General features: G+C 48.1%; 1 protein-coding gene and 1 non-coding gene across 5 annotated transcripts in view; one reads left to right on the top strand and one right to left on the bottom strand.

Annotated features, from left to right (window-relative positions):
- The window catches only part of Syne2 (spectrin repeat containing nuclear envelope protein 2), a 302,588-nt gene that overhangs the window by 13,315 nt on the left and 267,774 nt on the right, over positions 1-21,499 (bottom strand). For 3 of the 4 annotated variants that reach the window (XM_060387664.1, XM_060387667.1, XM_060387666.1), the window contains exons 100-105: positions 13,284-13,446; positions 5,850-6,037; positions 5,073-5,223; positions 4,579-4,761; positions 3,251-3,388; positions 1,201-1,395 (exon numbers count right to left, since the gene is read on the bottom strand). In XM_060387664.1, the coding sequence (XP_060243647.1) occupies positions 1,201-1,395; positions 3,251-3,388; positions 4,579-4,761; positions 5,073-5,223; positions 5,850-6,037; positions 13,284-13,446 (1,018 nt within the window). Of the gene's footprint in view, positions 1-1,200; positions 1,396-3,250; positions 3,389-4,578; positions 4,762-5,072; positions 5,224-5,849; positions 6,038-13,283; positions 13,447-19,062; positions 19,433-21,499 lie in introns of those variants that run through there. The other variant, XM_060387668.1, reaches the window with a different exon arrangement.
- Positions 1,788-1,894, top strand: LOC132655712 (U6 spliceosomal RNA). The gene has a single exon (XR_009593496.1). It is a non-coding gene; the product is annotated as a U6 spliceosomal RNA (small nuclear RNA).

The following is a 21,499-nucleotide window of genomic DNA, read 5'->3' as shown; positions in this document are numbered from 1 at the left end:
GTGGATATGCTCCAACCTAGACAGTTTTCAGTGAGTTCTAGGGGCCATTGACACTGACCAGAAAAACCCTGTACTGAGAGGATGATGAGGGCAGGGGAGAGGAGCACAACTCCCCAGCACCATCCTTCCCCCAGCTAAGTAACTGGAGCTCTAAGTAATTAAGAGTGAAAACAGAGTTCCCACCCCTCCACCCCCCTGTGCCGCCATTTTGGTTCCTGTTTCTGTCGTACTTGGCACCATTTCTTAAAAGTAGTTTCTCAATCGTCCTCTTGAAAGAGAACATTCTAGAATACTATCATTAGAAAAAGCTCTGAAAAGCATGGCTGTTGCTATGTATTATAAGACAGGCATGAGGCACTTCACTTTAAGAGGAATGATGCCATACTGCCTTATACTTGTAACATATACTTTAGAAGCATTCCAGAGACTTGAGCCACTTTCCCACCAGAGGGCCCAGAGGCCAGTATGACACAGCTCTTAAAGAAATGCACCCTTGGGATTTCCTTTTCATTAGCCACACAGTTCAAAACTCAAGTACTACTTTCTTCAAGAATAGTTAAAATACTGTTATACACTAAAGAAGGCTGGAGATATGAGATGGCGTGAGTTCAGCCATGTTGGCTCACAGCTGCCTGTAATTCCAGCAGCAAGGGATCTGACACCTTACTCTGGCCTCCAGGGTGTTCTCTAAAGGTTTTCTACTGAGACTGAAATATCCATCTTACAGGGAAGCTCTTGAAACAGAAGGTACCCAACTCAAAATAGCTTCAGGAAGTTCCTGAAACTGACCAGATTCACTAGGCTCCTCCCTGCCAGAGTAAGCAATTAAAGCTGAGAGTCCCCCTCAGATGGAAGAAAGCTGAGCTGCAAAGAAGAGTCTTGAGGCCAGAGCAGCTGGCTGGAAGTCACAGAAACCATGTGAATTGCCTGGAAGAGGTTTAGACAAGGAGTCACATGGAAAGGACATTTTCCAACCTGCTGAGCTGCCTGCAGGCTGTTGCAGTGTGCTCTAGGTTCCCAGATTTTCTGAGCTTTCACCCATGCTGTGGTGGACTTTGGTGATACATCTGTCTTTGAGTCATTTCTGCTCCTGTAAGTAACCCCAATAAAACTCACTGCTTCACCAAGCTGCACTCTGGTGCTATCTGTGTTGTGGGCTCCCTCTGGAGCTGGGAGTCCTGGCCGGTGGGCCCCCCTTACCGGGGCGTGCGAGGTCAGGCGACAGTGAAAGCGGGACACTCTGCCGAACACCTCCTGACAGTATCGGTGGAGCTCTTCCAGCTCGTCCTCGATCAGGACGGCATCCAGGGGCTCGCTTTTCTGAATGAGCTGCTCCCCGAACACAATGAGCTGGTCGATCTTGTTGGTGTTCAGGGTGATTTCCTGTTGGAAGCCCTGTGTGCAAGATGAGATGGAGCTTTGAGGAGAGATTCTTTTTTTCTCTGCGTGCGCCTAGGGACTGGTCCACATGACAGGATCATAGGGGAAAAAAAAACATTAGGTGCCATGATGGTTTTGTCCCTTTTCCCGTTCTGCTTTGTAGGGGGTACCATGGCTTCTGCTTTTAAGGAACTGACCGTGACAGTTAATTTAAAATGATTCTAAAATTCTAAACTTTTTTTTCATATGAAGAAATTATGAATTTGACCCAAATGGATAGGCATCATTATGGGCATGGGTGAGAGAATTCATCTTCTTGACACTTGGCAGGAACAGAATATTTCCCCAAAACAGCCTTGGTGAAAATAATAATAATAATAATAATAATAATAATAATAATAATAATAGTGCTCGCTTCGGCAGCACATATACTAAAATTGGAACGATACAGAGAAGATTAGCATGGCCCCTGCGCAAGGATGACACGCAAATTCGTGAAGCGTTCCATATTTTTATGAAATTTGCAGGTAAATGGTGGGATCTGGAAAGGATCATCCTGAGTGAGTTGTCCCAGAAGCAAAAAGACACACATGGTATATACTCACTCATATAGACATACAACATAGGACAAACCCACCAAAACCTGTGCATCTAAAGAAACTAAGCAAGAGAGAGGACCCTAACTAAAATGTCCAATCCCCATCCGGAAAGGCAAAGAGGATGGACATCAGAAGAAGAAGAAAACAGGAAACAACCTAGGAACCTACCACAGAGGGCCTCTGAAAGCCTCTGCCCTACAGACTATCAATGCAGATGCTGAGCTTGATGGGCAACTGTTGGGCAGAGTGAAGGGAATTTTATGTAAGAACTGGGAAATAGTAAGAGCTGGAGAGGACAGGGTCTCCACAAGGAGAGCAATAGAACCAGAAAATTTGAACACAGGGAACTTCCCAGAGACTCATACTCCAACCAAGGACTATTCACGGAGATAACCCAGAACCCCTGCACAGATGTAGCCCAGGGCAGTTCAGAGTCCAATTGGGTTACATAGTAATGTGAAGAGGGACTGCCTCTGACATAATCTGATTGGCCTGCTCTTTGATCACCTCCCCCTAGGGGAAAGCAGCCTTACCAGGCCATAGTAGAGGACAATGCAGCCACTTTTGATGTGAACTGATAGACTAAGATCAGAAAGGAGAGGAGAACCTCCCTTATCAGTGGACTTGGGGAGTGGCATGTATGCAGACGGAGGAGGGAGGGTGGGATTGGGAGGGGAGGAGGGAGGGGATTATGGGGGGATGCAGAATGAATAAAGTGTAATTGTTGAAAAATTAAAAAAAAATTAATAATGTGCTTTTTGTATTAAGAGGCAACCAGTTTTCATTTGTTGATGTTTTCTAACAAAGGAGAGAATGGCTGTGAAAGAAAACTAGTATGAGGCTGAATATGTCTCTAATCTCATCATCACCAGGCAGGGTGTCTGCCCACCTCAAGGCAAGACATTATCTCGAACAACAACCAAAGCAAAACTTCCAAACTGACTGTAAACAGAGACCTATAGCAGTGGGAGAGCAGACAGTGTCTGTTCTTGGCCCAGCCAGTGACAGCTAGCCTGCCATGCATGGACTCAGGTACCGGATAAATGGCAACCTATGAAGTACAGTCTGGACTAAAGTGAGCTTTGTCCTCAGAATGAGCCCTTGACCACCCAGCATCCCTGGTGTGAGCAGTGTAAACGCTACAACTGACATGTGGCCTGTTGCCTGGAGAATTCTGGAACATTCTCTGAGCAGCGGCGAAAACCTGGCACTCGGCCCGTTCTCCTCCACAGAGCTGCCCCTTCTCGAGGCACTGAGGAGGTGACACTCACATTCAGCTGGCGCATCTTGTCCTCGGCGTCACTCTCGGAGAAGTGTTCCACGTTGGTCAGCTGCAGGTCCATCTCCGTGAGCCACACCAGGATGCTCTCCCTGGTGCCCTCAAATTCTTCCCTCTGGTTGGTGAAGTACTGGGAGGGAAGGGAGAAAAGCCATGTTTGCACCACACACTCATGTCGGGCTCAAGGAAAGGGTGCTTAGTGCTCTCAGACAGAAGCTGTCTGTCTCTGGGGTGCCCCAGAAGCCTCGACACAGTGCGGCTGGGGCCTGGGGGCTTGTCTTGGATATAATTCGAGAACGTTCGGTAATGTGCCACATAGTCTCTTAGGTCCTTCCAGGAATTTGAAATTCTGGGTTTTCTAATCTAACTCAGTGAATCTCCCTGTCCATGGACGATGCAGGCAAGATGCCCAGGGGATTTTCTTATTAGTCTGGAGGCTGAGGCAAGAGAAATCATGTGTTCTAGGCCAGCCTGGACTACATGGTGAGGCTCGGTCTTTTAACATAAAAAGAAAAAGAAGGAAAAGGAGCCACGTGGAGCTTAGGTTTGATGGCTTTGTTTGCTTTCCTGTAATTCTGAACTTGCAAAAGCAGATTCATTCCGTCCAATGAAAGAGGCCTCCCAGATTACCACTTCATCAGAGACAGGCAGCTGTCTCCAGACAAAGGTGGCATTTCGGGCTGTGTGAAGGTTTAGACTAGTAACTGCCAAACCAGCAGGAAATAGATTAATGCAAAGGAATCGTCTGGATTGTTGGACAAACTGCTAAAGCCCTTCTAAGAGGGTTAAAAAAAAACAAAAATAAGAAGCCTAGGTTCTCGTCTTCCTAGACTGCTTTGAGGTTAATCAGCGTGCTCTAAACCTCAGGTACTGTCCCAATGCCCCACACAACAGAGTGTACATACATTCGGTGTTTTATCCGTATCTCTGATGCAGGGCTGATAAAAACAGATGGGCAGACAAGGCTCTTTGCAGAGGTGCGTGTGTGCTTTTCACTGTCCCAGGAAAGCCATGCCCCACACTCTGTGGGCAGCCCGTGTGCCAACGCCCACACCATCGGGTTACAGAAGTTGTAGGGAGAGACGTGTTTTGGTAACGCAGATCACACGGGCAGGCTCTGCCCGAGAAGCCCTATGCGAATCCCTCTTTAAGAATGAAGGCCGGCGGCCAACTGACTCCTTTGTGTGGGAAGAATGTTAAGATAACTCGGGCTTTCAGTGAGATCTGCCTGCTGTTGTCCTGCCAGCCTGCCACGGCATCTCACACATCACCTCTCCCCGAATAGCCACCGACAGCATCCCGGGGCCCCGGGCGGGTTACCCTGAGTCTCCGTAGAATGGCCGTGACCCGCTTCTGCAGATTGTCCCAGCGCTGGTTGCCCTCATGCACCATCTGCTTCAGTTTGCTGGCCGTGTCCGTGCGGTTCTCCCGAGCCAGCCGGCGGTACTGTTTGTTGATGAGCTCCAGCTGGGTCAGCCTCTCATGAATTTGCCGCTGGAAGGCCTATGGCGCAAAGGTGGAGGTCAGCACCACACGGGCAAAGGGCTGGCACTCCCCGCTCCGCCAGCCCCGGGTGGCTTGCTTTGAGAGGCTGATGCCCAAGTCGGTAAGAGCAGCAGAGCACCACTTCCCGGGTCTGAGGCTGGCAGAGCACGGGCACCGATGCACACGGATGTTTCCAGCCAGGCCATTCCGGCAGCTGGGGGTGGGCTGAGGGCTGTGACGGGGCTGGGAGTGTGTGTCCACTCAAAGTCACTGAGCAGGCGTGGCTTGCAGCGGGAGAATGCAGTGTGTGGGGGTGGGGGAAGGCTCACCTCAAACCTCTTCAGCTCCTCCTTGGCATTTGTATACAACACCTCGGAGGAATTCGGGCAGGCCGCCGTCCTCTCGGCAGACTTGAGCCAGTCCTCGAAGCGGGAATGGTCATCTAAAAACTTCTGCCACAGCCGCCAGGTCTCCTCGATTCTGACGGAGCGGAGGGCAGAAGGTTAGCACCACCGCCCATGTCCACAGGTAGAGCGTGGCCTGCCCGTTCCGGAGTTCTGTGTGTACCCTGATTGAGCCCACTTCCCGGTCTTTTATTTGAACTGTTAGGGAGATACCCACTACTCTTTTCCAGGAAATAGCTAAGGATGATGTTGTTCTTGGTCTAAACTCAATTCTTCTGGGGAACCCAAGCACCTCAGAACTCCTGCTTCCAGGGCTTGGGGCTGCCTGCCCTGCTCTGTGGCTGGAGAAAGGCAGTACTCCAGATAGGTTTTTGTTTTGTTTTGTTTTTTCTCAAAGTGATTTCCTTGTTCACCCTACTGGGCCTTCTCTGCCAACTCTTGGCATTTCTTTCTTTAAAGACAAGGTCTCTTTGTAGCCCAGGCTGGCCCTGAACTCTCCACCCTTCTGGCTCCACTTCCTACAGGCTGAGGTGACATACATGCATGCCATTCCCTGGGGACTGAATTCAGAGCCTCCTCCATGCTAGGCAAACACTCTACCAACTGAGCTACTTCTTGGTGTATTTCTAAGTGACTCGAACAGGGCGCAGTTACTGTGGCTGTGTGTGCGCATGCCCTGTTTCAGGCCAGCTGGCTGCTTACTTCATGCGCCGCTCCATCGACATGGCACAGATGTTCCTCCAGCGCCTGTCCAGGCTCCTGGTGGTCTGCTGGATTGAGTCACACTCCGTCTCGTTCGCACAGGCGTCAGAGTCATGCAGTAGGACATCACAGATGTTGAACACAGACTCCACCCCTGCACTGTGCTGTTCGATATCGCGCTGCAGATCCTACAAGAGCAAGAGGGCACGAAAGCACTTGAGTCAGAGGAACCCTGCCCACTCCTCCCTCCCCACCCCCGAGCCAGGGGACACGGGTGTCTTGGGATTCAGACAGACTGAGCCTGTTGCCTTCGTGTGGCCCCGCGCTGTGGATACCTGGCTCAGCCTACATATTGGCCTCTGTGTAGCTGCACTACTATGCTCAGTTTGTGTACTGGTTGGGGAGGGGTGCCCACCACACGCTGACAGATGGCCGAGATGCTACTGCCCAGCAGCTTTGGGCATACATGGGGCTCGATCCAAACCATCCAATTCTGGAGGTCCCCAGTAAAGACTCGGTTTGGGAAAGGTTTTCTTTGAAAAATAGTCTGTTCAGCAGGAACTCAAATCAAAGCGACCGGCTTTTGATCTTTGATGGGTCACAGAATTCTCAAACCTATAGAGACTTGAGCCTACACACCCCTGGCAGCTGCAGGCACGGGAGTGGGCGGCTTCTTCATGAGCCCATCTCAATGAGGACTTTGTGGACCCCAGGGGAGAATGCTGAGGCTTCTAATTTATGGGGTACAGCTGAGCCTGTGGCTTGAGAAGGTGGGAAGGCCTCTGGAATTTTGTCCCAATACCTACAGTCATGGTACTTCCTTGCTTAGAAAATATAAATACATATAAAGAGATAGAAGGGTGGAAGATCAGTTTCTGTTGTCCTCCTTTTATCTTGACCCTCAACCCCACCCTGGCCAAGTGATAGAACGACAGGCATATGCTAACAAAGCCTTAATAATTTTCCTTAATAATAAACATGGCTTCTTCTTCATCAAGAGACTGAGGGAATCCTCCCCACCCTGTGTACTGTGGGTGTGGGCTGGCTGGGTGTTCATAGAGAGTTGAGAAGTCTTTCCTATCATCCAGACTCTGTGACAAGTGATGAGAGAATTGCCCCCAATTGATCCTGGTGTCTCAGTCACACACCAAGAGGTAGCAAAGACAAAGTTCGATTCTGTTTTAATTGTTTCATTAACGTGTCTGTTTCTGAAGTTTTACATTTTCACATGAGCCACTGTTAATAATGCTAAGGCTGTAGGTCAGGCCACAAGAAGAGCATTTTTTTAAAAGTGGCTTCTGTCCACAGAAAGGCAGCTAAGGGTCATTCTAGGTCACCTGAATATTACTACTGTATGGACTATGGTTTGGCCTAGTATTTTCTTACATCTCTTCTGATAAATGTAAGCCTGGGCATTCTGTGTTCACAGTAGCTATGAGAACAAATGCTGGCACCCCATTCTCAGTTCTCCACCAGGCAATCCCTGACTCAGATCCAGAGTGAAGACAGGACATATTTATACGCAGAAATTCGCTCTTGCTTGGCCCTGGGAGGAGAGATGTGGGGGTGGAATTCTTAAGTTCTGTTGTCAGGGAGAAGGCCTGAAGTACCGCAGGGCCAGGAGGGTCTGCAGGATTAATACTGGGGCTGGCTCTACAGCGACTGCATTTAAGCAGAACTCCAGCTTTAAGAATTCTTCCTGGTTTACAGAAGGGTCTCTGGATTTTCAGAAGCTCCCTGGCATTGATGTACGCTCTTTTTAGCTACGAAAGCAATGAATCAGCACCCCAAAGAGTGGTCCTGAAAGAGCATAGGGACACTTTCAATTGGGAAATGTCCAGGATGCCATCTGGTTCTAGTTAGCTAGGATAGTTTGGAAAGGTGCGGAGAAATTCTAGCCCAGAGGTAAACATGAATGTGACATACTGTAAGAATCATTTCAATGGTCTTACGTAGTCATTAATTTTAATATGTAATATGAAAGAATTATGTATGTGGGTGTTTACATACATGTCCCGTGTCTATGTACCTTATATGTGCCTGATGCCTATGGTGGCCAGAAGAGGGAGTTAGATCTCCCAAACTGGAGTTACAGATGGTCACAAGCCACCCGGTGGGTTCTGGGAATAGGACCTGGGTCTCCTGGAGGAGCAGCCAGTGCTCTTAGCCACTGAGCCATCTCTCTAGCCCCTATCTTATTATTATTAATCCAGCTCATGCCGAATAAAATGGCTAAAGAAAATGGAATATGTATGGCAAGTGGTAGGAAGAAATGGGCTCTGAAATCAATCAATCAATCAATCTGGGACAGGGTTTCTCTGTGTAGTCCTTTCTGGACTCACTTTGTAGATGAGGCTGCCCTCAAACTCACAGAGATCCACCTGCCCCTGCCTCCCCAAGTGCTAGGATTAAAGGCATGTGCCACCATGCCCAGCCTCCTGAAATAATTTATAAAAGACCACCTTCATTTGGGATTTTTAAAAGGCCCAAGATTTTTTAACAGAAACCTCCATCTAAAGATTCTGTATCTTCTTGGAACACTACAGAGTAGCTGAGTGATGGTACAGTAGTTATCTTGTGCTGCTACTAGTTACCTTGTACAATATAAAAGAAAGTGGACTGTATCTGAAAATGTAATCCAAGTGAGTGCAGGACCAGTGACATTGTTGTTTGCAACAATAACAAATCCTATCACTAACATACACCAGGGCACATGTCTGAAGAAGAGTTACATTTCAGAAACTGTCTAGACTCTGAGAAACAGCACAAGCTAGCAAGAAAGCCTTTCTGCTTTCTGAAAACAAATTTTTGTCCAACTTGATTTTTCTGCCCTTATCAGGCAACCCAGGGCCCTGAATTTGAGAAAGGGCCAGGAAGGAAGAAGCAGGCATCAAGAAGAGATGAGAGAAAAGTGAAACAAGAGAGGAGAATGCAGGCAGAAAGAATGGGGATAAAAAGAGCCAGGAAATGGGATGGAGAAGAAATCCCAGGGAGCACTGTGGTGGCAGCTGCAGGATATCCCTAAGGAGAGGCTTGAGGGACACACAGTCAGGCAGCAAGTTGAGCCAATGGTGGTGATGCTTTGGTAGTTTGGCGTGATGCTAAACAAATCTGCATGGGGGAAAGAGCCTATTGCTAGTCAAAGAATAACTGATAATAAACCATACCCTAATCCATCATGGGACACCCCACAAGGAACCAAGAAGCAAACAAAACCAGAAAAGAAATCCTGGGACTCAGTGAAAGTGGTCCATGACTGAAGAGCCCCCAAATCCCCATTGTGTTTCATTCTGAAGAAGTAATGGTACAATTCTAGCACCAGTCACTGAGAGGAGTACATGAAAGGGCTCAGTGGGGCCTAACCCAGCATTTCTCAACTTTCCTCATGCTGTGACCCCCTAAATACAGTTCCTCATGTTGTGGTGACCCCCAGCCATAAAATTATTTTTGTTGCTACTTCATAACTGTAATCATGCTACTGTTAATGAATTGTAATGTGAATATCTGATGTGTAGGTTATCTGACCCCTGTGAAACTGTTGTTCAAGACCCACAACTTGAGAACTACTGGCCTTACTCCTTCCTGTGCCACCTCCCCAGGGTTGTTGTCCTAAGAGGACTGAGGAACAGCAAGGACCATAACAACTTTAGGAGCTAAGGACTTTTGAGAAGATAGTATTAAGTGATCTCAACTTTTTAGGTCTCATTTTTGGAAGCAGTCAAACAATTTATGCTATTTATCTGGGGTGAAAACATAAGCAAAGTTTCGAGAAATGACCTAACCGTACCTCCTTGCAGTAATATTCTGTCTCCGGTGTTTCAGAAAGTCTGGACTTAGCATACCAGACCTACGGCCATGTTCTTTTAAGTAAAACCACTAACAATTGCCTCAGCACCTCTGCAGTAGGTAGGATACGACCTTTCTTGCCGTCAAGAAGGTCCAAATCCTAATCCCAGAGTCTGGAGGAGTGGTTTGAGTGAGAGGGCCTGGTGCTGTTTGAAAGGGTTAGAGGGCTTAGAAGGATTAGGAGGCGTGGTCTTGTTGGAGGAAGTGTTACTGGGGTGGGCTTTGAGGTTTCAAAACCCTTGTCAGCTACTTCTCCAGCACCACACATCCTTGCTGCCATGTTCTCTGCCATGATGGTAATGGACTAAGCCTCTTCAACTGTACGCAAGTGCCCAATGAAATGCGCTCTTTATATGAGTTGCCTCGGTCACGGTGTCTCTTTACAGCAGTAGGACAGTGACTAAGACACTTGGTAAATGAGAATTAAATTAGTCAATCATGTGACCTTAGAACATCAATAGTCTCCTGATTATCTGAGTTAAACTAATGTAATACCCACTTAAAAGTGACTGGGGGTCACCACAGCTTGAGGAACTGTATAAAAGGGTCATAGCATTAGAAAGGTTAAGAACCAATGCTTTAGAACCTCGAGAAAAGATGGCAGCCTTCTTTGACACCCTGTTGGAACTGTAAAATAACGAGTTGGAGATTTTTAAGCTGCTAAGTTTGTGGAATTTTATTAGAATAATAGAGAAATTAATACAGTAACTATTTTATAGTAATGCTAGTTCCCTGTAGCAACGCTACCATTTTTCTTGGTAATTATAAAGGACAAAAATTCTATTTCTGGTGATCTTGAACTCTACAAGGAGGAAGCCTTAAAGTCAGCCAGGTTGAAACTACCTACCGCTTTAGCATGGGGCACAAAGAAGGCCATGAAAATGCTAGTTTTAGATTTTATGGCTTGAGGAATAAATTCTCTGCCATTTACTGTTGTGTCCCACTTTTGATTTATGAAATATGAAGACAGGTTTCAGGCCCAGCCAACCATTCTTTGAGAGCAAGGATGTTGCCAGCATCCATAGTCACCTGGATAAACCCACCATTCAGTGGACAGTTACTTGCAAGGCTTTGTCTGTTGAGAGGCTGTCCAGAGGAATTCACACTAGTCAAACTGGCAAATAAAACTGAATATTCCCGCAGCTGTGACTTCACTTAGACCATTCTCAGTGCACATTCACATCTCTGTAATGTCCACTGATACTGTACGATGCTCAAGACTGTCCTTTATTTACCAAAGCAAAGACAGAATCTAGCAGGATGGTTCTCAAACTTCCTGATACTGTAACCTTTTAATATGGTTTCTCATGTTATGGTGACCCTCCAACCATAAAATTATTTTCATTGCTACTTCATACTTACAATTCTGCTACTGTTATGAATCATACTGTAAATATCTGAGATACAGGATATCTGAAGGGGTCCTGACCCACAAGTTGAGAACAGTTGACCTAGATAATCTCAATAAAAAGACATGTTTAGCTGAGTGTGGTGGTGCATGCCTTTAATCTTAGCACCAGGGAGGTAGAAGGAGGCAGATCTTTGTGATTGGAGGCCAGCCTGGTCTACAAAGTGAGTTCTAGGCCAGGTAGGGTTATACAATGAGACTTGTCTTTAAAAGAAAAAGAAAGAAGGAAGAGAAGAAGGAGATGGAAGGAGAAAAGGAAGAGGAAAACAAGGCCAGCATTTCAAATCTGTTGCATTACTAAATAATACTAATTAGAAAGCCAGAGAATAGGTATCAGTTAAATGGTAATTGTAATTCCACTTTATTTATTTTTAAAAGAATTTACATGTGTGTAGCATGGGGTCTGTATGTGGGTGGTGCACGTGCCCACAGAGGCTAGAAGATGGCATTGGATCCCCTGACCCTGGAGTTCCAGGTGGCTGTGAGCTGCCTGGTGTGGGTGCTGTGAACTGAGCTCAGGTCCTCTGCAAGAGCAGCAAGCATTCCTAACCACTGAGCCACCTCTCCATCCCTAGTGATAGCATTTCAAAACGACAGAAACAAAAGCACTGTAGTGAACACCTTTGCTCTCAGCACTTGGAAGGAGGCAAGGGGATTTTCTGGGAGTTCAAGGCCAGCCTGGTCTGTAGAGCAGGTTCTAGATTAGTCAGGACTATATAATGAGATGCTTTAAAAATGAAAACTGTTGAGTGGGGGCTGAGGAGATGCTCAACAGGTAATCGTGCAGACGGCTGTTGCACGGGGCCCTGAGTTCAGTTTCTAGTACCATGTCGGGAAGCTTGCAGCACCCTCTAACTCCTAAGGGACTCAATGTCCCTGACCTCTGTGTATACCTGTGCTCATTAGCACACGACACACTTACACATAATTAAAATAATCAAGACAGATTTTTAAAAGTGTTTTCAGGTACATTTAATTTAAAAAGTTATTCTATGTAAGGTAGCAAAAAAATGTTACTTTGAAATCAATAAAAAGCCAAGTATTGGTGGTGTACCCCTTTAATCACAGCACTTGGGAGGCAGAGGCAGGCGGATCTCTGAGTTCAAGGCTCAGGACATTAAAGGCTACTCAGAGAAACACGTCTTGAAAAGCAAAAAAAAAAAAAAAGCAACAACAAAAAATTAGGCCAGTAAAAGTCAAAGGAAGTTTTCAAGGTTACCCTCAGCTATCTCTCTGTCTCTCTCTCACTCAAACACATATACACACACACACCAAAAACAAAACAAAGCAAAACAGAAACCTGGGGTGTTTCTTTTTGGTCTTGACTGAGCACTTGCCTAACATATGAAATCCCAGGAGCGAGGGGTTGGGGAGGGTGAGTGTGTCTGTATCCAGGTATGATGGCTATAGTTATGGTAGTTAGCAGGTACTCTTGTTTGTTTCTCTGTTGTGAGAAAACACTGACCAAAAGCAAGTTTGGGAGGAGGAGGTTTATTATTTGGGTATAGGCTATGATTGAGAGAAGCCAGAGCAGGAGCTCAGGGCAGGAACTGAAGCAGAGGCCACGGAGGAATGCTGCTTACTGTCCCCCTCTCCTAGCTTGCCTGGCTACCCTTCTTATACAGCCCAGGTCCACTTACCTAAGGATGGTACCGCCCACAGTGGGCTGGGCCCTCCTACATCAATCAGGTGTGCGCCCTCAATTTCAGCACTCAGGAGGCAGAGGCAGGTGGAGCCCTGAGTCTGAGGCTACCCTGTTCTCCAGAGACTACTCTGCGGAGGCTGTTCCTCAAGCGAGAGTCTCCCCTCACAGGTCTATCCATCTGATGTCAGTATGATAGGGCACAAGGCTGAGAGTCTGAAGTGAGTCTGGATCATATAGCAAGACACTAATGATCTCATCCCCCCCAAAAAAACACAAAATATACCCCCAATTTATTGCCTTTCAAAGCGACAAAGGTGCAACAAAAAAATCCCACTGACCATCAAAATGAAGGTTTGCATTCTCAACATTATCTGAACTATCTCACAAAGAGGTGTGCGAGAGGGAAGGTGGCATTCGGAGGTAGACCCGCCTCCTCTGATGAGAACGTGCGCCGGCCAGCCGGCAGATGAGGGCAGGCCCGCCTGGGCCTCCCATGGTGCCCCTTTTCTTCCCAGCACTCCCTCCCATCGCTCACCTGTTGCTCTGCGAGCCTCTTCTGGATCTCCTGGTTATCGCACACGTCATACACGACGGGCTTGGAGAGCTCGGACTCGATTCGCGCCAGCCAGGTGCGCAGGTTGCTCATGTTTTTGTCTAACTGCTGGATGAAAGCAAATGTCTCTTTCAGCTTCTTCACCCTGAATGCGTTGGGGGGGAGAGAGAACCCGTCATGAGCAGGAGGGAGCGCTGGCTGGTACGGATGCTGCTGCTGGGTGGGAGAGCGCGCATGCTGCTTTGGTTTCATAGCAGGGACAACTCACACGTCCCCGGGTACGTATGTTCTCACTGTTGGTCTGGACGGTTTTTCACAGAGACTCAATCCTGTCAAACCCTCACGGACTCCTCCTAACACCCCGGCCAGCTTTCTGGGGCTCCAGACTGGAGGGAAGATGCCGTTTCCCCCCTCTAACATACATACATTCTGGTCACTTCGTTCCAGGTTCTGTCACCGGCATGCCTGAGATAATAGTCAGTGGTCCTCCCTGGATGGCTGATGTCTTATACCCAGTTCACTCGGTACTTATTTGGCTCACGATGCCCCTTATATATTCTGAACAAGGACAGAACACACGGCCACTCTACCACTTCGGTGTGAGGGTTGGTGCTCCATTGAGTCTGCTTTGTGGGCTTGTTACGGGGCGTCTCTGAGTCAGGAGGGAAACGCCACTCAAGCACAGCTCTGCTTGCCATCTCCCTGACAACCTCAGTTCCCTTCCAGCCTGGCTCGGCACACAGCAGGTTTGAGGGGATGCACGTAGCTCGTGCTCACTGGCATGTCATGCTAACGCTTACAGGGGAAAGGGCTACTGAAGCAAAAACCATCTCTGTTGGTCTGAGACAGGGTCTCACCAAGTAGCCCATTCTGGCCCCAAACTCACAGACCCTCCTGCCTCTGCCTTCTGGATGCTGGGATTATAGGTGTGTGCCACCTTGCCTGGTTAGTCATCTTTTTTATTTAGTTTATTTTTTAATACAGAGAGCAAAATGAAATGCTCCAACTGGCTGCCTTCATGAGAGTCCTAAAGCAGAAAGGGTGAGCGCTCTCACTGTTGATCTTGGGGGATTTGGGTTAACCCCAGAGCCCTGAAGTAAAGGTTACAGTTCAAAGTCCCTACTCACCAATCCTCTCGTGGGAAGATGCCATCAGAACTGCATCCTGGCTGACAGCAATAGAAAGAGAAACTGAGATGCTAACCTCAACTCACAGGAAGCACACTGCCTCTGCAACACCTCCATCGACTGGTAACTTAACCCGACAACTTCCTCCTGGCCTCCGTACCCTCCCACCCGCCACCTTTGCTTCCATTTCCGAAGACAGGTCTGATTCATGCTCGGAACCTTTCAACAGTCTGCTCTCTACCCTGACAAACCAATTTAATCTCATAATCTGCCTTAACACCTCAAGCAATTTGAGCGGCCTCTCACCAAAAAGAAAGCTGTTCCTCTCTCCTTTGGGAACACTTCTTCCATCACTGGCCCTGACTCCACCCCCACGCTCCTGGAACACCAGGGCAAGCTAAGACCACTGTGGGAGACCCTCCGCACTCTACAGAAGAGAGACATAATTGAGCAGTACCTTCCCTAGGCGGCTGTGGACAGGGCTGCCAACAAATACTTGTTAAATGAATAAATGTGCAGGATCACTTCCCCGTAGGCTGTTTTATTTTCAGATAGGGTCATTTGTAGCTCAGGCCAACCTCTATCTTTCTGGGTTGCCAAGGATGATCTTGAACTCCTGATCCTTCTGCCTTCATCTTTGTAGTGCCTGGATCATGTCTGCATAGGACCCCCACCGGTTTACGGCGCTGGAAATGGAATCCAGGGCTTAGTGCATGCTGGGTAAAGCGATCTACCAACTGAGCTACATTCCCTACCTCCAGGCTGTGGGGTAAGTGGACCAAAGAGTCAGGGTGTTTTTATCTCACAGTTAACCAAGACAGCCCCGGGGACTGCCTTCCAGCTCCGGATCTACTGGCAGCGAATTGTACGACTTCGGGAGAATCCTTTCACCTCAGCCCCTCTACTTACAAGCTTCTGGCGTCTCTCAAACCTCAGGGATAAGGATAAGGCCAGAGTGTTGGAGTCAAGCAGACCAGGATTACAGTCCTACCCCCCTACCATCTACAAGCTCTACCGCCCGGTCGGCAAGATACTTGGCTCAGACTCCAAGCATCCTTATCACCTATAAAATTAGACATCTTGCAGGTGCTGTGGGACCAAGGCGACAGACAGCCGCTGGGACACACTAAATGTTCAGCAGCGTGACTCTTAATGCTCCTGAGGAGGTGTGGTGCTACACTGCCCTGTCTAGCTGGCACTGGACTTTACAATACTCTCTCCTGAGTCTTTTATTCTCAGTGGCCCCATAAGGTGGGAAGGCCTGAAGGCAGGCCATGCAGTCTGTAAGGGCCTGGGGTTTGGGGTGTGGCTTCACTAATCACTTGTGAAATGGGCCTTCCTTCACTGGGTTAGCTGGGAGGAAGGCAGCAGGTGTGCCCGCAGGGTGCTTGGGACAATCTCTGGCAAGGACAGGTGCCCAGGAGTCACAGGCATGATCGGTTTCAAGGAGGTACATTTTCCAAACTGCACACTTGCAGCAGGACAAAAAGTCTCCTTCAAAGCCACAAGATGATTTATTGAAAAGGGAAGTAACAGAAGCCAGGCCAGGCCTGGAGAGAGCTCTAACCTAGATCATGCTCTCATCTCCATAGTTTAGCACCAGGACCCCCTCTCGCCTCATCTCACCATTGACTGTGCAAGGGCCAGATGCTGTCCACACAGCTATGAGGGGCTGCCCTCACAAAACAAAACAAAACAAAAAACAACGCCTCTGGCTGGAGAAGAGGCCTGGCCATGACAGCTTCCAATGGGCAGAGAGCAGCATTCCAGCTCAGCGATCATCTTACTGCCTCCCACCTGCCCTTCCCCCTTCCCAGGACGGCAGCTCACCATCCAGAACCTACCCCTTGGCCACTCTGAGGATCACAGCTTTTCTCTTCTTACAAAGAAAAGAGGTACGTGGAGATCACTTTCCATGTGAAGGGAGCGAACACTCAACAAAATAAAATAGCCTAGGCACAAACATGTTTGCTTTTGCCAACCAGAGGTGAGAGATGCTGTAGCTCCTGGAGGAGAGGAACAGGGTGCTTGCTTTTCCTAGGACGGTGGTATTCAAAATGGCATGCTCCAGACAGACCAGCGGGGGAGCGGCTGGAACTAAAATGCAGACTGGACATCCCTAATCCGGAAATCCTAATCTGTAATGTTCACAAACCCAAAGCTTTTGAGTGCTGTCACGATATCACGAGTGAAAAGTTCTGCATCAGACCTTATATGATGGCTACAGTCAAAGGACAGGCACACTAAAGACGTATAGAATTACCTTAGCTACATGTATGAGAAATAGCAGTGGATTCCCAAGCGATCTCATTGTAAATATTCAAATATCTCAAAATTGAAAAAAAAAAAAATCCAGAGTATCTCTGTTCTCAAGCACTGGGGTGAAAGGATACTTAGCTACGCCAGCCTTTGCAATGCGTAACTCATTCCTTTAAAATACCTACACTGGAGATGCTCTGTAACTCATAAATAAGCCACGGCACTAAACCGGAACACGTATGCAACATGCTAAGATTTCCCTCATAGGCTAACATATGTCAGGCCTGCTGGGCCTCACGTGCGAGCCACTCAACTGTCCTAATGAGGCTGACAGACAGGTACTGTGGTACTCTCACCATGTCACCCCCATTGGACACTTGAGGAAATAAAGGCATATGGGGGTCAATAACCAGCCCCAGTCACTTGGGCCATTGCTCAGGCAGGGGCAGGAGTCTAACCGCTGGCAGTCTGGCCCCTGCGGCTTGTCACATATCTTGCGCACACAGATGTACATAGGGGTAGAAGATGGGTTTTGCTGCTGTCAAGGAACCAGATTCAGACAATGGAGTCAACATAGGTGTTTCTGCGTCCTCCGGCTTGTGGTCAGCGCAAGGGACGAGGCTTGAAGTCGCAGATTTACTGCCCATGTTTCCCTTGCATGGGCTCCTTTCACTATACATTTGAACATTTGCTTTGCTTTGGGCCCTATGCACATTGTGAGGATTCAGTAGTAAACTCAGAGATGGGCCATAAGGCCTACAGAGCTTATGCCCCTACAACTTGATAGCGCAATACAGTATCAGAAGCACTCAGAAGTTCCCGAGGGAGGAGGAAGTTTTTCTTCGCCATCGTTTTGATGGCGATTCCATATTTTAAAGACTAGAGGATATCAGAATGTTTTGCCCACAAAGCAACCTGCTGCCCTACTGTGAGTGTCATGTGACCCATTGATAATAAGTATACTGAAGGCCAAGTAGAAGAGAGAGAGAGAGAGAGAGAGAGAGAGAGAGAGAGAGAGAGAGAGAGCGCACCTTACCCAGTCAGAGTCTAACCTGCTCTGCGGCTCATCCTCGGTCTGGAGTCCTGACACCCTCAATGCACTGGCATCAGACTGTTTCTCCAGCAGTCACCTGGGCATTTATTCCAAGAACCAACCGGCAAATTGTTGAAGTTTATATAGTTCTGTTCCCTGCAGACACTGTAACTCAACTGTCATCACCTTCCCTGGGTCAGGAAGCTTGTGCCCTTTGCTAATCCTAAAGGCTGACCTCTATACATTAGGCCTCGTTACTACGGCTCTTGAAACGCTCAGCTCTCCAGATCACGTCAGGAAACAAGGAAATCTATTCAGAGACCAGGCTGTTGGCATGACACCAATCACCTAGGCAGTTTGTGGGGCTCCCACCTTACCCATGACCATCCAGGTAATAGTTCTCATGTACTTCCCCAGAACATGTGACATATACCCAGAAGCAGCAGGGTCTCCTGAGCTGAATTCTAGGACTGATGATCAAAACTGTAGTTTCAGGTGCAAAGGAGAGGCCATCTACCCCAGAAGACATTTCCCCCCATGAAACCAAACAAAATTAGCATCATGCCAAAGAGCAGCTTTGAATAGAACAGAAGAGCACTATTACAGGAATTACGGGTATGATCAAGGTGAATAAAGTTTTTCTTTCATCTTAATTAGACGTGACTCGAGAACGGTCAAAATGAGGGTGCACACAGCAAGCAGAAGTCTTGCTCTGTACGAGAGAGGCTTTAAATAGCAAATACGTATCTATCTGGAATAGTTCATCTTCACGCACCTGGAACAACATGCCTTTCACAGGTTATTAAATGCTCAGGTCTGTGTGAGTTAAACGGTGCCTCTGTCAAGGTGGCCAGTGTAACAAAAATTAGTAAGGAGAGCAGAAATGATCAAAAGTATCTGAGCCTATGGGTAGCTGTCAGTTGCTAAACATGCAGTACCAAGCCTGCACAATTTTATCTTTTTAAATAATATCTTCATAGTAAAAATCATTAATTTCCACACCCTGATTTCAGGGCACGGACAGTACAGTACGTTTCTGAGCCAGCTGCTTCTCTGAAGCATTTTTGATGCCGGGAGATTTCCATTTTTCCCACACAGCATAATCCCATCTCTGACCGGCTTGTCAGAGGCAGACTGCGGATACCACAAGCACGCCGACCACAAGCCAGGGAGAGAACCCATCCCCCGATGGCTGAAGGCACACACTCCGCAGCCACCATCTCATCGGTGATCTCTATTGTAACCAAAAACGCGAGCCAGACAGCAAGACACAGGGAGATAACGCGTGGGGGGTGGGGGCAGCTGGGTCACGGGTGCGGCTGTCAGCTGAAATGGCACTTACTGTTGATGAGAAAAAACCATTCCTTAGGTTTCCGAGGACGCTCCAAGTTCCCGGCTGCACCTCCACCTCCTGGCCAGGCGGCCCCTCCCCCTGCCCAGCCTGCCCTCTTCATTCACTGGCTCAGCATCTTCCAACCCGGCCCTCCTCCCCAAGGTTCCTCGTCGGAGGAGGCAGCGGCACCACCATAGCGGCTGTCTCATCGGCGCAGGGCCATACCGGCGAGGAAGGAAGTCACCTTTTCTGGGCTCTGCGATTTTTCATCCGTTTCCCCCCTTGCAATAAAGAAAACATCTCTCTCCAGCTCTTTCCTCTCACACACACAGCCTTTGTTCTGCCGGCTGCTACAGGACTGCGAGGCTGAGGGGAGAGCGTCCCTGCGTTATCTTGGCACCGTGTTATTTGTGAAGTGCTATAAAGCCAGGAGGAAACATTTAGATTGGGAACATGGAGGAGAAAGAGATTTCTGGTCTATAATTTCTCCGTGTCACATTTACAAGTAGCAGTGAAACCTGAAGCCCGAGCCATGTGGGGGGGTGAAGTGGGGGGGGCTTCCACCAGTCCTGTGGAACCATTTCCCTGAGGAGTTTTCCTTTTGCCTTAGTCCTGGAGTCCTGCCTGAGGAGGCCAGAGTTCATTCACTTGGTCCCACTGACTTGCACAGGGACTCCACCTTGCAGTACAAACGGGACTAAAGACAGAGGAAGAGATTTAAGCTTCTCCCTCCTGGGTTTTTCAAAGTAGGAACACGGGAGTCCTTTCTCCTATGAAAAGGTGTCAGGCTCGCTTCTTTTCCTGTCTTGAGACTTGGCCTCCTGCAGCTCCTCCAACCCACCACTTAGCCCTGACTACCCTCCCCACCTTGGAGATGAGGTGAGCCTTCTCTACCTGTGGAACAAGGTACGCAGGCCTGGCAACACTTCAAAAGCGTGGCACCTGCTCGGCATACTCCCACTTCCTGGGCTGCTCCTGTGACCTCCTAAGTGTGAGACTGGGGAGCTCGTTTCCTGACCATGCACATCAGGCCAGGAGCTTCCCATCTGCTGATGGCTGGCTACTGTCCCCTTGGGGAAGCCCTTGCTTCTGCAGGGTATGTAATGATAGTCCAGAAGTGGACCGGCTGGTGGGAAGGAAAATGGAAAGGCTATGGCTGTCTTTTCTCTAAGCCCCTTGACCTCCAGATCCTCCCTGGCACCTATAGCAGCTAGAAGAAGGCAGCTCTCTGACTGGCAGCATTGTCTGGCCTTTCACAATGACCTTGAGAGACTACAGATAGAAGGAGAGCCATGGACAGGGTTAGCTCATTCTACAAGGGATGAAAATATTTACCACGGTTGCCAGGGTAATAATTGCTGAGTTTAAATGACAACATTTTACTTGCTGTTAGTATACATTCGATGGGATTGTCACAATGATAGGGAAAATGTGAAAAGTATGTTTCATTTCTTTCAATGGACATGATACTTCTGAAAGCAAAATGGCCATCCAATGTCAATAGGAAGGGACTGGTTTTTCGGTTACATGTTATTGTTTGAGTTGAAGTCCCTCCTTTATAAGGATATACACTAGTAAATATAGTAAGCCCATTCATGATGATACCATGGAGGAGGTATGGAAGAGAATAGTAACAATTTCCTTCCTTAGAAACTGTAGATAAAATGAAAATGACCACTAAGGGGTCTCTCACAGGGGACATGGCCAGTATAAATCTTCCAAGGGAGCTCTTGCAGGCACTGGAAATGTTCATTAGGTCATTCACCCACACTGCTAGAAAGAGTGTTCATAAATGGTCCCACCCTAGGGCTAAGGAGATGGCTCAGTTTGGTAAAGTGTATGTCACCCAAGCATGAGGACCCAGCACCCATGTAAGAGCTGAGCATGGTGCTGCACATACTTGCAACCCTAGCTTGGGGATGGGGTGCATTGCAAGATCTCACTGGCTAGCCATCTAGCCAATGCATGAACCTGGGGCTCAGTGAGAGACTCTGCCTCAAAATATAAGGTTGGGGAGCTATCGAGGAAAGATGCCTACAGTCTACTGTGGGCACCTGCCCTCGCCCTGGAGCTTCTGAAAAAGTTCAGCCAAAGACAGGCACTCAGACGTGTGTGTGTGTGTGTGTGTGTGTGTGTGTGTGTGCGCGCGTGTGTCCCCACAGTGACTAACCAAAGACACAGGGTGACCTGTGGTCATGGTGCCTGCTTCACACAACAGAAGATGCCAAATCCTCCCCTGACTTTAGTCCAGTGAAATTTAATTAGGAAGGCCCTCTTTGAGCTATGTTCCCTGTTGTTTAGTTTATGTGGATCTCCCTTTGTTTTGTACCCAACCAGTTTTAAGGGAACCCCACTTCCTCTTAGAGGACCCTACAGGTAGATGGCTCTGAAAAATAGCTTCTAAGAACATGGTTGCCTCTCCTGTATTTAGGTTTTGCCAAGATAT

Source organism: Meriones unguiculatus, chromosome 7 (assembly GCF_030254825.1).
Source record: "Meriones unguiculatus strain TT.TT164.6M chromosome 7, Bangor_MerUng_6.1, whole genome shotgun sequence".
NCBI classification, from domain to species: domain Eukaryota; kingdom Metazoa; phylum Chordata; class Mammalia; order Rodentia; family Muridae; genus Meriones; species Meriones unguiculatus.
Note: the sequence above shows the minus strand (reverse complement) of the source record. Positions and strands in the feature narration are given on the sequence as shown.